General features: G+C 44.7%; 1 protein-coding gene across 1 annotated transcript in view; it reads left to right on the forward strand.

Moving 5' to 3' along the window:
• PXDN (peroxidasin) overlaps positions 1-14225 on the forward strand; it is a 233388-nt gene that overhangs the window by 103589 nt on the left and 115574 nt on the right. Inside the window, exon 3 of the mRNA XM_073625451.1 lies at positions 2254-2325. Coding sequence (XP_073481552.1) covers positions 2254-2325 — 72 coding nt within the window. The remainder of the gene's footprint in view (positions 1-2253; positions 2326-14225) is intronic.

A 14225-nucleotide genomic window follows, 5' to 3' on the forward strand; every position in this document is an offset into this window, starting at 1 on the left:
AGTGTTGATGCCTGAAGACCTGCACCCGGGAAAAGATTACGGTGCTGGCAAGGGGCCGAACCATTAGAAGGTACATTTAGAGCCTTTAGTTCAGCTTTAAGTCAGAATGCCTCTTGCATTCAGACCTTATTTGCTAACCTTGGAATTCAGCTTTAAAGCTGAAGTCTGGACTCCCCCCATCCCCACCCCACCCCCTCGCTGGCATTACAAAAAAATTACATAAATAACTAAATGCCCTTTTTACCCATCTAAATCCACAGTTGCATGACACTCAAGTACCGAGTCCTCTCTCTTAATAAAGAGGTGGGGTCCTTCTTTGGGTGTTCACTTCACTACCTGTGTGATGTGAACACTTTCTATTGGCATTACAGCAAGCAGAGGAGTCCTCTTAGGATCCAAACAGGAGTCTGCAGCAGTGACAGGGACTGTCCACCACAAGGACATCTGCAGCAATTAATTTGTGGTCCAAGGGTCACTAGCATCAGCGAGGAACATAGACAACAAACTTAGATGAGTATATTTTTCTTTACTAGGTAAGAAAGAAAAGAAACTGTGCAGGATTGGGGGGGGGGGGGGGAGTAATTTGCCCAGAGGTGACCTTTAATGAGTTAGAGAAGGTAATCCAACACCAAGAACCTCCTAAAATAGTCCTAGCATGGGGCTACTTTAGGACATGGGCATTTAGGTGTTATGCCTATATTATACCTTACAGGAAATGAGTACTGCACATTCTTAACCAATCACAACTAATAAAAACTAGTAAATAAAGAAACATGGTTATGTGACATACTGCATGATCCCTGTATGACCATTGTGGGGCAAGGTATATACTCCAATATTGTGCTTATAGCTAAACATATTTGCTTACTTTATTTGGTAAGTGAGTATGGATTGTTCATATAAAACAAAGAAAGAGGTAGAAGGCAGCTGGCACTCAAGGTGACTATACAAACCTTGTAAATGAACACAAACAACTAAAAGTGCAGCCCTCAAAATATACATACAACCCAGTGCTAAAAAAAAATATAAGTAAAAATTCCATGGATAAAGTCCAATAAAGGTGACGCTGAACCTCCACTTTCTATGCATTCACCAGAAATATGCTATAGAAACACAGGTAGCATCAAATTCCCTGAAGTTGACTATACTACTATATTTCACCAAGTGAAGATGGGAATAGGTGATATCAATCCTACACCCTTTATGCACTCGCCAGAAATATAATGTCTAAATGCATGTAATAACCAATGCCTACCAAAGTGGCCTACCGGGCCTCCACAGCATAGGACACTTCCTAATGGATGAAAGCTGTGTACTAAAAACTCACCACTTGGAACCAGAAAATGCTGAATATAGTGTAGTATTTATTATATATGATGGTCCATTAAAAAGCTGCAGCATAAGCATTCAAACAAAACAAACAACCTTGGCAGGACTTACAAAGATGGCTGCCGAGCCGTAAACCAAGAGTGGCGGCATGACGTCATCATGTAGGCCCCTACAAATGCATTTCGTGTGCATGCACGTCCTCAGGGAATGCATGTGTTTTTATATAGCATATTTTGTTCTTTGTTTTTTATTGCTAAGCGTTTTTTTTTTGTTTTTTTTTAGATAAAAAGGTTTACAGTACACAATGATGTGAGATATAAACCAACATATCGTAAAAGCATTTCCATAAAGCTCAAATTTGACTTACCAAGTCATGTATAAAACATCAAATTTTTCAACCTTTAACGTTGTGCTAAAAGTTCTTGGTAAGATATGATCTGATGTACGATATGGTATATGATGCAAAACTGTAACCAGTAATAGAAAAGCTAACAAAACAGAAAAGAAAATATTAATTCAGGTCATTCTTGATGACGATAGATGAACCAAGGGTTCCTTAAATAGCATATTTTTGATGCGTGCATAGAAGGTGGCGGTTCAGTGTCCTCTTTCATATTTTCACATATTGGAGCATTTTCTTCAGCTTTGGAGTATCATTGAACTTAATATTTATTGGACTCCATCCATGAACTTTTGGTTTATATTGTTTTTATAGCACTGGGTTGTATGTATATTTTGAGCGGTGCACTTTTAGTTCTTTGTATTTTTTCTTTAAGTATAGCTGTAACATAGTGCCTTCGTTGGCTATCGCATGAATTCTGATTGGGTGGTTTGATGGCAGAGCTAAGCTGACCTTGTAAATTTCCCATGGCTTGGCACCGACATGGTGGATACGGTGCTAAATTCCTTCTGTTGTTTTTGCAGGCTTCTTAACAACAACCAAATTAAAAAGATACCCAGTGGAGCATTTCAAGACTTAGAAAACCTCAAGTATCTGTAAGTGGTCATTCTTCATTTGTTCCTTCAACTGCTTTAGGTGGTGCTTTCTGTTATTTTTGTGACAAAAACATGAGTTTAACCCATTTCCAGTTTTATTTATATATGTGATCTTAATTACCAATGTATGTAACGGTTTTTAATACTTTGATTCTATGTATATATGCTTTGTAAATATAGTGTATATGTACAGGAGAGCAGCCTGTACATGCTTTGTTTTATACAAGACTCTCTCCTTGGAATTCATAAAGATGATCATAGACTCCGTTAAAAATCTGTCTCCTCTCCATGCAACAAATGGCACAACTTTATGTAACTCTCAGTAAGGTGTATTTAAATTTGTTGTAGAATTGGATCAGACAGAATTTTGTCTCAGACACTACACTAGGGTTGTCACCTTTTCATTAAGCCAAACCCGAACACTTTAGACTTGGGACCTCCTCTCAAGTCAGTTTCCCAGTATTATCCCCTCAGGTCAGTCTGTCCCCCCAGTGTAATCCCCCCCAGGTCAGTCTGTTCCCTGGTGTAATCCCCCCCAGGTTAGTCTGTCCCCCCAGTGTAATCCCCCCCGGTCAGTCTGTCCCCCGGTGTAATCCCCCCCGGTCAGTCTGTCCCCCGGTGTAATCCCCCCCAGTCAGTCTGTCCCCTGGTGTAATCCCCCCCAGTCAGTCTGTCCCCCGGTGTAATCCCCCCCGCCAGTCTGTCCCCTGGTGTAATGCCCCCCCCCCCCCCGGTCAGTCTGTCCCCCAGTGTAATCCCCCCCGGTCATTCTGTCCCCCGGTGTAACCCCCCCCCCCGTTCAGTCTGTCCCCCAGTATAATTCCCCCAGGTCAGTCTGTCCCCAGTACATTCCACCAGGTGAGCTAATGCGAACAGAGGTTGGTGTGAAAGGGGCAGGGAGGACTCTGTACTACTGCCCAGGGGCAATAATCTGAGAGCGTGCACACAGACACACTTCCAAGTGTACTGACCCCTCTCCAGGAGAAGGAGACACCTTAACAGGAGGAGTGCTTGGGGGTGATTAGAAGGGACTCCCTCCCACCCATTTAGGAATACAGACAAATACAAGGAAAGGCCCATCAAGGAATGCAGAAACCCCCTTCCAGTTAAAGGAGACCCCTGACCAGGAGAACCACAGGGTGGTAATGACATGGGTCCCCCATCCAAGTATACAGGAACCCCTCTCCCTCCAGTTAAATGGACCCCTGGATAATATGACTGCAGGGGGTGATTAGAAGGGAACCTCCACTCTGGAATACAGACCCCCCCCAGGTAAGGAAGACTCACAGCTAGAACGATTACAGGGGGGTGATCCAATGGGGCCCTCATCCAGGAATACAGGAATTCTCCTCCCTTCCCCCTTCAGATAAAGAGGACGCTCATCTAGGAGGACTACAGGGGGTGATCAGAGAGGACTCGCATCCAGTAACTCTCTTCCCTCCCCCCTCCAGGTAAAGAAGACCCCCAGGTGGGAGCACTGCAGGGGGGGTGATAAGGGGGGCCCCCATCCAGGAAGATAGGAACTCCCCTTCCTCCCCCACCAGTTAAAAAAGACCCCCAGCTGGGAGGACTAAAGGGGAGTTGATAAGAGGGCACCTCTACTTTTCTTAACCCCTTAGCGCTGAGGGGCCTCATATTTGCGTGAATTGGTGTCCATACGGCTGTGCCGAGCATGCGTGAGTTACCGGCACCTAACCAAAAGCCCCCAATCGCTGCTTGCAGTCAGGAGATTTTAGATCATGTGATAGCCAATCACGGTCATGTGCTCTTAAGTCCCAGCAGCATAAACCTCTTAAAATGCCGGGAGGCATCGGCGTTAAGAGGTTAAAACAGCAGGCTGCCTTACTGTAATATACATTATCAGATACTTTATATTTAAACTTTTTTAGTAATATGGCACGTTATGAAAGCGATCAGGGAATGGAGGAGGTGGATCTTTCATTCATCCATTCATAGATCACTGTTTATTTATTAAAGCTTTAGTATGGCTTCAATGAATAGGGGGGGGGGGGGGGGCAGGGGTGTCAGAGGGCTTCAGATTTCACCTAAAACAGCAGCCAGTAGCACAAGGGACACTTCTCATTTATAGTATCTACTGTGCCTTTGCTGAATTTTGACAAAAAGTTTGCTGAAAGTTGACAAAACTTAGGCTTTAAGGTGACTCTGTTACAAAAAGACCAACTCTAGGAATTAAAAAAAAAATCACCATTGCAAAAATAGTTCTTTTCACCGACAAAGACTCATCTAGTATGTTAACATCATAGAAAATAAGGTTGTATTTATGGTTTCAGAAAAAGGTTTGATTTTTTTTTTTTCCCCCTAGCATACCATCCAGCCTACAGGATATGGTCATAATCCCCAGACTGTAGGTCACTCCGCAGGGTCAGGGACATTGGCTGTAGACCCCATGTTGTTTATGGGTTACCAGGTGGTAGCAATTAACTGTTAAATGGTCATTCTGATTGTATATGCTATGGCTTTGTACATGCTACACTGGATACTGTAGTTATGGTTTGTAATCTTTTGTGTTTGTAACTTCAAAGCTATCTTCCCACTTTTCTGTGAGTTCTTTAAAAACTTTTGCTTTGTTGGTTTTCCTTTTTTCTTTCTTTGCACTTGTTTTGTCTAAGTTGAAGACCAGCGGCTAGTAAAACGCCAGCCTGGCTGTGATTACTGGGGAGTGTTGGAGGAAGGGGAGGGCTGGTTGGGTGCATTGTGTTCTTATAGATTTTGTGACATCCAGATGTCCTGTCTCTTAGCGTTCCCAGATTGTAGAGGAAGTTGTCACAGTGCTGTTCATAAGGAATTGCATAGTTTTGTCTCACAAGGCAAAACAAACTTGCTTATAGTTTGTATCTTGATTGATGCATTTCTCCCAAAATATCCAACACAGCTGTAATTAGACAGAAGCCGTCTTGTCCCAGTATATAAAAAAAAAAATTCCTTTGTCTATTTTTAGTTGTGCCTCTGGAATAAAGAACTCCCCTGTCATATTTAATAAAAAGGGCCACATGATAGTTTATCAAAACGTAAAGGGGAAGTACAGTTTAATTTGCATTGTCCCTTCTATTTCTGTATTTGGATGATGGCACTGTAATTATTTTAATAAAAAAAGTAATACAAAAAGTACGAAGTACCTTTTTTTTTTTTTTTTTCTTTTTTTTTTTTTCCCTATGTGATATACAGCTGTCACATGACCCAAATCTTTCCAAGCCTGTCTGCAGGGAAACATAAGCAGAAGCTTCTAGTCCTCTGCTGCCGGTCACATGTTAAAAAAAAAAAAAACTGCCTTTGGAATACCAATAATAAATAGGGTCAATAACCTGTTTTAAATTGGCATACAAATATATATTTGAAATTAAATCTTTATTATTTTGTGGAAATAACATGGTGTGGGCACATTTCTGTCAGTCACTGTGACATGCCCCTCCAGCCTGTGTCTTAGAATACGAGGAAGGTGAAGCCTCCATTAATCTACATGAAATATCCCGCCCCCCATTGTGTTTGGCTAATTAGTGGGCATGGAGGTGGGGGAAGGGAGTGAGCTGTTATTTACCACTGTGTATACGCCCACATGTGTGACTCTATAGTCACACAGCCTGCTCAGATGTGGTAGGGAGGAAATGCTCAGCATAGAAACTAACTAAAAACTGAGCATGTGCGGAGCTGCCAACACTGTTCTGCAAAGCCTGAATTGGGGAGATAGAGAGCAGCAAGATCAACCAGGTTTTTTTGCAGAATACAGAAAATGGATCTCATAGTGAACAGCATGTAATACAGCGTTTATTGAGTTTTTTATGATGTGGGTTTAGTGATACTTTAAAGGGATAGTTCATCGTTAAAAAAAATGCATTTATGCTCCTCTTATACCTGTAGGACTTTTGTGAATGGAGTGAGGCCTGCCCTAAAACCTTCTGTTTTCACAGCTCCATCCTTTCCTCTTCTATAGGACAGACCAGCCATTAGGATGAGCATCCCCTAGCAGTACAGAAGGTAGTGCAGTCCACCTTCCGAGTGTCGCATATGCACATTGTTCAAGTCGCTAAGCAGATGCTCAGCGACTGTGACACAGGAGAGCATTGCAGCTGCTTAGGTCAACTGTGGCGACAAGACAAACACTGCACATGTGCAGGACTCAGAAGGACCATGCTCTCTCTTAATAACTGCTCTTCCCTAGAGAAGAGGACAGAACGGAGCTATGAAACACATAAGTGTTTGGGGCAGGCTTAATTGCTTTTACAAATGGCCTACAGGTATGGGAGGAGCATAAATATTTTTAACATTGAATAAGTGAAAAATTATGGAATAGTGTTTATGCAGTCCATGAAGTGCTTTTTTTAACTAACCCTTTGAAATCATCTCTGATGTTTTTAAATCTTTAAAGTGTTTGTAACCCTAAAATCTATTTCAGTATGTTTTGGCATCATGTCTCACTGTATACGGTGTAAGTAAAGTGGAGCTCAGCTTGTTACCTGTATAAAAGACACTTGTTCACAAAAGCAATCAATCAGATTCCAATCTCTCCACCATGGCCAAGATCAAAGAGCTGTCCAAGGATGTCAGGGACAAGATTGTAGGCTGAAATGGGCTACAAGACCACCGCCAAGCAGCTTGGTGAGAGCGTGACAACAGTTAGTGCGATTAATCGCAAATGGTAGAAACGCAAAATAAATGTCAATCTCCCTCGGTCTGGGGTGCCATGCAAGATCTCACCTCGTGGAGTTTCAATGATAATGGGAACGGTGAGGAATCAACCCAAAACTACACGGGAGAAAGGCAGCTGAGACCATAGTCACCAAGAAAACAATTGGTAACACACTACGCCGTGAAGAATTGAAATCCTGCAATGCCAGCAAGGTCCCCCTGCTCAAGAAAGCACATGTATAGACCTGTCTGAAGTTTGCTAATGAGCATCTGAATGATTCAGAGGAGAACTGGGTGAAAGTGTTGTGGTCAGATGAGACCAAAATTGAGCTCTTTGGCATCAACTCAACTCGCCATGTTTGGAGGAGGAGGAATGCAGCCTATGACACCAAAAACACCATTTCCACCATCAAACATGGAGCTGGAAACATTATGCTTTGGGGGTGTTTTTCTGCTAAGGGGACAAGGACAACTTCACCGCATCAAAGGGACAATGGACAGGACCATGTACTATAAAATCCTGGGTGAGAACTTCCTTCCTTCAGCCAGGGCATTGAAAATGGGTCCTGGATGGGTGTTCCAGCATGACAATTACCCAAAACACACAGCCAAGGCAACAAAGAAGTGGCTCAAAAAGAAGCATTTTAAGGTCCTGTAGTGGCCTAGCCAGTCTCCAGACCTTAATCCCATAGAAAAAATGTGGAGGGAGCTGAAAGTTTCAGTTACCAAATGTCAGCCTCAAAACCTTAATGACTTGGAGAGGATCTGCAGAGGAGTGGGACAAAATCTTTCATGAGATGTGTGCCTACATGGTGGCCAACTACAAGAAACTTCTGACCTCTGATTGCCAACAAGGGTTTTGCCACCAAGTACTAAGTCATGTTTTGTGAAGGGGTCAAATACTTATTTCACTCAATAACCACTTGCCTACTGGGCACTTAAACCCCCCTCCTGCCCAAACCAATTTTCAGCTTTCGGTGCTCTTACACTTTATATGACAGTTACTCGGTCATGTAATACTGTCCCCAAATGATTTTTTTGTCCTTTTTTTCATAAAATAGAGCTTTCTTTTGGTGGTATTTGATCACCTTTTCAGGTTTTTTATTTTTTGCGCTATAAATGAAAAAATAAAATTTTGAAAAAGAAACACATTTTTGTTTCACAATTTCTGTGATAAAATTTTGCAAATTTATTTTTCTTCATAAATTTTGCCCACAATTTATACTGCTACATATCTTTGGTAAAAACAACCCAAATTATTGGATATTATTTGGTCTGTGTGAAAGTTAGAGAGTCTACAAGCTGTGGTGCAAACCATGCAAAAAATTGATCACACCTGATGTACTGGTGGCCTATCATTTCTTGCAACCCGAACAAGCCAGGAAAGTACAGATACCCCCAAATGATCCCTTTTTTGAAAGTAGACATTCCAAGGTATTTAGTAAGATGCATGGTGAGATTTTTGATGATGTCATTTTTTCCCACAATTCTTTGCAAAATGAAGATTTTTTTTTTTCCACAAAATTGTCATTGTAATAGGTTATTTCTCTCACATGGCATGTGTATACATTCTGATACTCCTCCTAAGTATGGCGATACCCCATGAGTGGGACTTTTTCACAGCCTAGCCGCTTAGAGAGGCCCAACATGCAGGGAGCACCATCAGGTGTTCTAGGAGCGTAAATGACACATCTAACTTGTTGACTACCTATTATACTTTTGAAGGCTCTGGAGCACCAGGACAATGGAAACGCCTACAAAGTGACCCCATTTTGGAAATATAACACCCCAACATATAATCTATGAGGCACAATGAGTCCTTTGAATGGTTCATTTTTTTCCAGAAGTTTTTGGAAAATACAAAGTTGTCCATTTATAAGATATTTCCAACACATAGCATGTACATAGCAAAAATTATACCCCAAAATACATTTTGCTACTCCTCCTGAGCATGGCGATACCACATGTGTGAGACTTTTACACAGACTGGCCACATACAGAGGCCCAACAACCGTCAGGTGTTCTAGGGACACATAGCATGCACATACCAAGAATTACACCCCAAAATACATTCTGCTGAGCAAAGGGTAAACAAAAGATTACCTGTGGTTTTAGTAGCGCAGTTGTCCACAGGAGGATGGCACTGGTCCAGGCAGCAGGCAGGGACTTGGTCAGCAAAAGCTAATGCAATTGTCTAGGCAATAGGCTGGAATACTGTCCATAGTCAGTCAGTACAGGCAACAGGCAGGGATACTGTCCATATACAGTCCAGGGTCAGAGATTGCCAGCATTGCCAAAATATTGGTCCTGGTAGTAGGCAGGAACATGGTCCATGTGGTGTGGTCAGTTCATGCGACAGGTAGAGGCATGATGGCATAGGTCCTACAGGCAGCAGGCAGAAGTAGGGCCTCATTCAGGACAGAATGGGGACAGGGGTAGAGGCTTCCCCCACCCAAATCTCTTTTGAAGCCTCCGAGTTTCCAGACCCTAATCTAGGAATGAGAAAACAAAAAAATATTTTCAGTTTTCTTCATCCAGAAAAACAATTCTGGAGCCCCTCACATATGTGAGACCCCTGTGTTATGAATCCCACTAGTCCAGTGGCAGTGAACAAGATCAGTCCAAGAGGCAGGCAAAAAGCATGGTCAAACAGTCCAGGGTCAGTCCCAGATCAGGCAGAGATATGTAAAGAATTGGTAGGCAGAAGAGTGGTCGGATAACAAGCCAGGGTCATTTCCAGATCAGACAGAGGTATGAACAGAATCAGTAGGCAGAAGTTTTGTCGAATAACAAGCCAAGGTCAGTTCCAGATCAGGCAGAGGTATGAACAGAATCGGTAGGCAGAAGCGTGGTCGAATAACAAGCCAGGGTCAGTTACAGAGCAAGTAGAGGCATAAGGGGTGTCAAGGTAAATGGCAGTAAGTGAGGTTTATTACCATACTTTACTAATAATTTAGTGAAGTATGGTAACGGCGGAAACAGTCAACTATGCAGAGGCCTGGTTGGGAAGGACATTGGGGACAATGATAAGTGGTGTCTCTTCTAACTCCTGCTCTGGAGCACACCCGGCATTTTTTCTGACGTTTTTGGCCTGTTGATCTGGGAGGGATTTTATCGGGAAAGTGGCGTTCGGAGAGTCTGCTAATCACATTAAATCGAATGTTTTCTGGTGGGCCATTCGGGAATATAAGGGCAGTGGTGATTTCCTCCTGGTAGTCAAGGAAGGATTTGGGACTTTCAATGGAGTTGCGATAGATAACGTAGCTGCTGTATATGGCCAAATGAAACAAATATATTGAAACTTTTTTATACCACTGGTATGTTCGTTTTGTGGCAAGGTAGGGTTCGAACATTTGGTCGTTGAAGTCGACACCCCCCTATGAACATATTGTATTCGTGGATACGGGTTGGTTTTTGGATTGGGCCATTCCTCCTGGTGATCTCAACGAATGTATTGTTGTGGATCGAAGAAAGCACGTATCCCTTCTGTCCCTCCACTTCACAGCCAGAATTTCCTCATTCCGTAAACTCGCTGCCTCCCCTCTTCTTAGCTTCTTGTTGATGAGGCTTTGAGGAAAGCCCTTCCAGTTCGTCCTTACGTTGCCGCATGCTGGAGTGTTCTCTCTGTGAAGGTTGCGGAACAGGGGCAAACTTGTATAAAAGTTATCTACGTACAAATGGTAGCCTTTCTCCAGGAGTGGGTTTATGAGTTCCCAAACAAATTTCCCGCTTGATCCGATGTAGTCTGGGCAATTAGAGGGATGCAGCTGGGTGTCCTTCCCTTCGTATACCATGAAGGCATATGCATACCCTGTGGCTCGGTCGCATAATTTATACAGCTTCACCCCAAAGCGGGCCCTTTTGGTGGGAATAAATTGTTTTATGCCCAGCCTGCCAGAAAATTTGATAAGGGACTCATCCACACATATGTGTTGGTCTGGGGTAAACAACTGGGGGAAGATTTCAGAAAAATAATTTAGTAGTGGCCGAATTTTATAAAGCTTGTCAAAATTTGGGTAATTTCGGGGAGGGCACTGGGTATTGTCATTATAGTGTAGGAATCTCATAATCATGAGATATCTGGTTCTGGGCATTACTGAGGAAAAGATGGGCATGTGGTGGATGGGGAGGGTTGACCAATATGAACGTAATTCATTTTATTTTTGGGTTAGTCCCATACAGAATGTGAGCCCAAAAAATTTTTAAACTCCTCCACTGTTAGGGCTCTCCACTCGTAGGGACGGGCATAATAGGAGGGGTTGGGTTACTTGCTATGAATTGTTGTGCATACAGGTTGCACTGGGCCACAATTGATGCTAGCATGTCCTCAGTAAAAATTAAATGGAAAAAATCAATTGGGGAAACATTTTCTGTGTCCACCTGGACTCCTGGCTGGGCAGTGAAAGGGGGAATGTTAGCTTCTCCTGAATTAGGAGGAAGCCACAAGGGGTTCTGAAGGGAATAGGGAAGGCTGGCATGGGACCTAACCCTTTGGGACTGAGGCAACACCCCACTGGTACGTGGCCTTTGCCAAGGTACTGTGGTGCTGGTGGATGGCACTGCGGTGCTGGTGGATGGCACTGCCTCCTCACCAGAATGCCTTTGTCTGGTGGGCGGACTCTCATCCTCCTCTGAGGCTGTCAGTGTTCCACTGCTTAGGACAGGCTCGTAATCAACGTCAGACTCAGAATCTGAATATGAGGAGGAATCCGAAGCAGAGAGCTTCCCGTTGCTCTCGTCACCCGCAAGAATATTGTATGCCTCCTCGGCTGAAAATAATCTTCTAGACATTGTTGGTGATGACAGAAGGCACTGATGGCAGATGGCACTGGTGACAGATGGCACTGATATGTGGCACTGATGACACGTGACACTGATGGCAGATGGCACTGATACGTGGCAATGACACGTGACACTGATGGCAGATGGCACTGATACGTGGCACCGATTACACTTGACACTGATGACTGATGACACGTGACATTGATGGCAGTTGGCACATGGCACTGACAGGTGGCACTGATGACAGATGGCACTGACAGGTGACACTGACAGATGGCACGGATATGTACTGTGGACACTGTATTCACTGTTTTTTTTATACTGTTGAACTCACGCTGCAGCACAGAAGTTCTCCCTCCTCACACGCGGTCTCTGTGTGAGACGGGAGAGCTGGCAATGAGTGATGATCTCATATGTTTACATTTGAGATCATCTCTCATTGGATACTCCAATCGAGTGCTAAATGGCCGCTGTGATTGGCCATTTAGCACGATCTGTGATTGGCTGTGTCCAAGGGACATGGCCAACACAGAATTTTCCCAATGCGCGCCCGCGGCGGCACGCGGGGAGGAAGTAAACAGGAGGACGTCCAGGGACGCCCTCCCGGCAATTGAGCGCTGCGCTGTAGCCGTCTTTCGGCTATAGCGTGGGCGCGTAGTGGTTAAAATGCAAATCAATTCAACTTTTTTTTTTTAAATGCGTTTTTCTGGATATTTTTGTTGTTCTGTCTCTAAATGTTAAAATAAACCTACCATTAAAATTATAGACTGATCATTTTTTTTGTCAGTGGGCAAATGTACAAAATCAGCAGGGGATCAAATACCTTTTTCCCTCACTGTAATTAAAAAAACAAGTGATGATCAAAAGAAAGCTCTATTTGCGTGAAAAGAATGATATGGATTTCATTTGGGTACAGTGTTGCATGACCGAGCAATTGCCAATTAAAGTAGCACAGTGCTGAATAGCCAAAAATGCTTTGGTCATGAAGGGGTTTAGGCCACCATTTTCTTTTTTTTTTTATCTCATTGCTTCTTTTTTATCTCCCTGTATTACCCTCATTTGGGTCTTTCATCTTCTTTCTACCTACCACAACTTCTGGTGCCGCGTACACACGAGCGGACTTTCCAGCAGACTTGGTCCGACGGTCTTTCCGGCGGACTACCTGAACGGACGGACTTGCCTACACACGACTGGACTTTCCGGCAGGCTAGATCCGCCCGTCTTTCTGACGGACTTTCGCCGGAGTTACAGCGGACTTTCAGAATGAACGGACTTGCCCACACACGGATAAGTCCATTCATTTTGAACGTGACTTGGGTACAACGGGACTAGAAAAGGAAGTGAATCTCGCCGCTTTTATCGGCGAGATTGACACCTAGCGAGCCCCTTCGCGGGGCATACCAGGCTCTTAAGTCTAGTATGGATTTTAAAGGGAACCCCCTACGCCGAAAAAACGGTGTGAGGTCCCCCCCTAGGATCCATACCAGACCCCGATCCGAGCACGCAGCCTGGCCGGTCAGGAAAGGGGGTGGGGACGAGCGAGCGTGCCCGCCTCCTGAACCGTACCAGGCCGCATGCCCTCAACATGGGGGGTTGGGTGCTTTGGGGGAGGGGGGCCTGCGGGCCCCCCCCCACCCCGAAGCACCTTGTCCCCATGTTGATGAGGACAAGGGCCTTTTCCCGACAACCCTGGCCGTTGGTTGTTGGGGTCTGCAGGCGGGGGGCTTATCAGAATCCGGGAGCCCCCTTTAATATGAGGGCCCCCAGATCCCGACCACCACCCTATGTGAATGAGTATGGGGTACATGGTACCCCTACCCATTCACCTAGGGAAAAAGTGTCAATAATAAAACACACTACACAGGTTTTTAAAGTAATTTATTAGACAGCTCCGGGGGGGGGGGTTTCCTTCCGACTTCGGGGGTCCCTCCGGTTCCTCTTCTCCCGGCGTCCGGTTGGTTCTTCTCCGCTCTCTCTGGCCTCTTCTCCCGGTGTTCCAGTTTTTCTGCTGGCTCCTCCGCTGTCTTCAGGCCGCTCTTTTGCCAGCGGAGGCCCGGACTTCTGGCTTCTTCTCTTCTTCTCTTCTTCCCATGTTGACACGACGGTCTCTCAGGCTGGAATGCTCTCTGAGCGCTCCGATGTGACTTATATAGGCAGAGACCCCGCCCCCTTATGTCATCACAGTCCCTGGGCATGCTGGGACTGTGACGTTTTAGGGGGGCGTGGTCACCGGGTGATGTTGACCACGCCCCCCTAAAACGTCACAGTGCCAGCATGCCCAGGGACTGTGACAGCATAAGGGGGCGGGGTCTCCGCCTATATAAGTCACATCGGAGCGCTCAGAGAGCAGTCCGGCTGGAGAGACCGCCGTGTCAACATGGGAAGAAGCCAAGAAGCCAGAAGTCCGGGCCTCTGCTGGCAAAAGAGTGGCATGAAGACAGCGGAGGAGCTGGCAGAAGAACTGGAACACCGGG

Source organism: Aquarana catesbeiana, linkage group LG04 (genome assembly GCF_042186555.1).
Source record: "Aquarana catesbeiana isolate 2022-GZ linkage group LG04, ASM4218655v1, whole genome shotgun sequence".
NCBI classification, from domain to species: domain Eukaryota; kingdom Metazoa; phylum Chordata; class Amphibia; order Anura; family Ranidae; genus Aquarana; species Aquarana catesbeiana.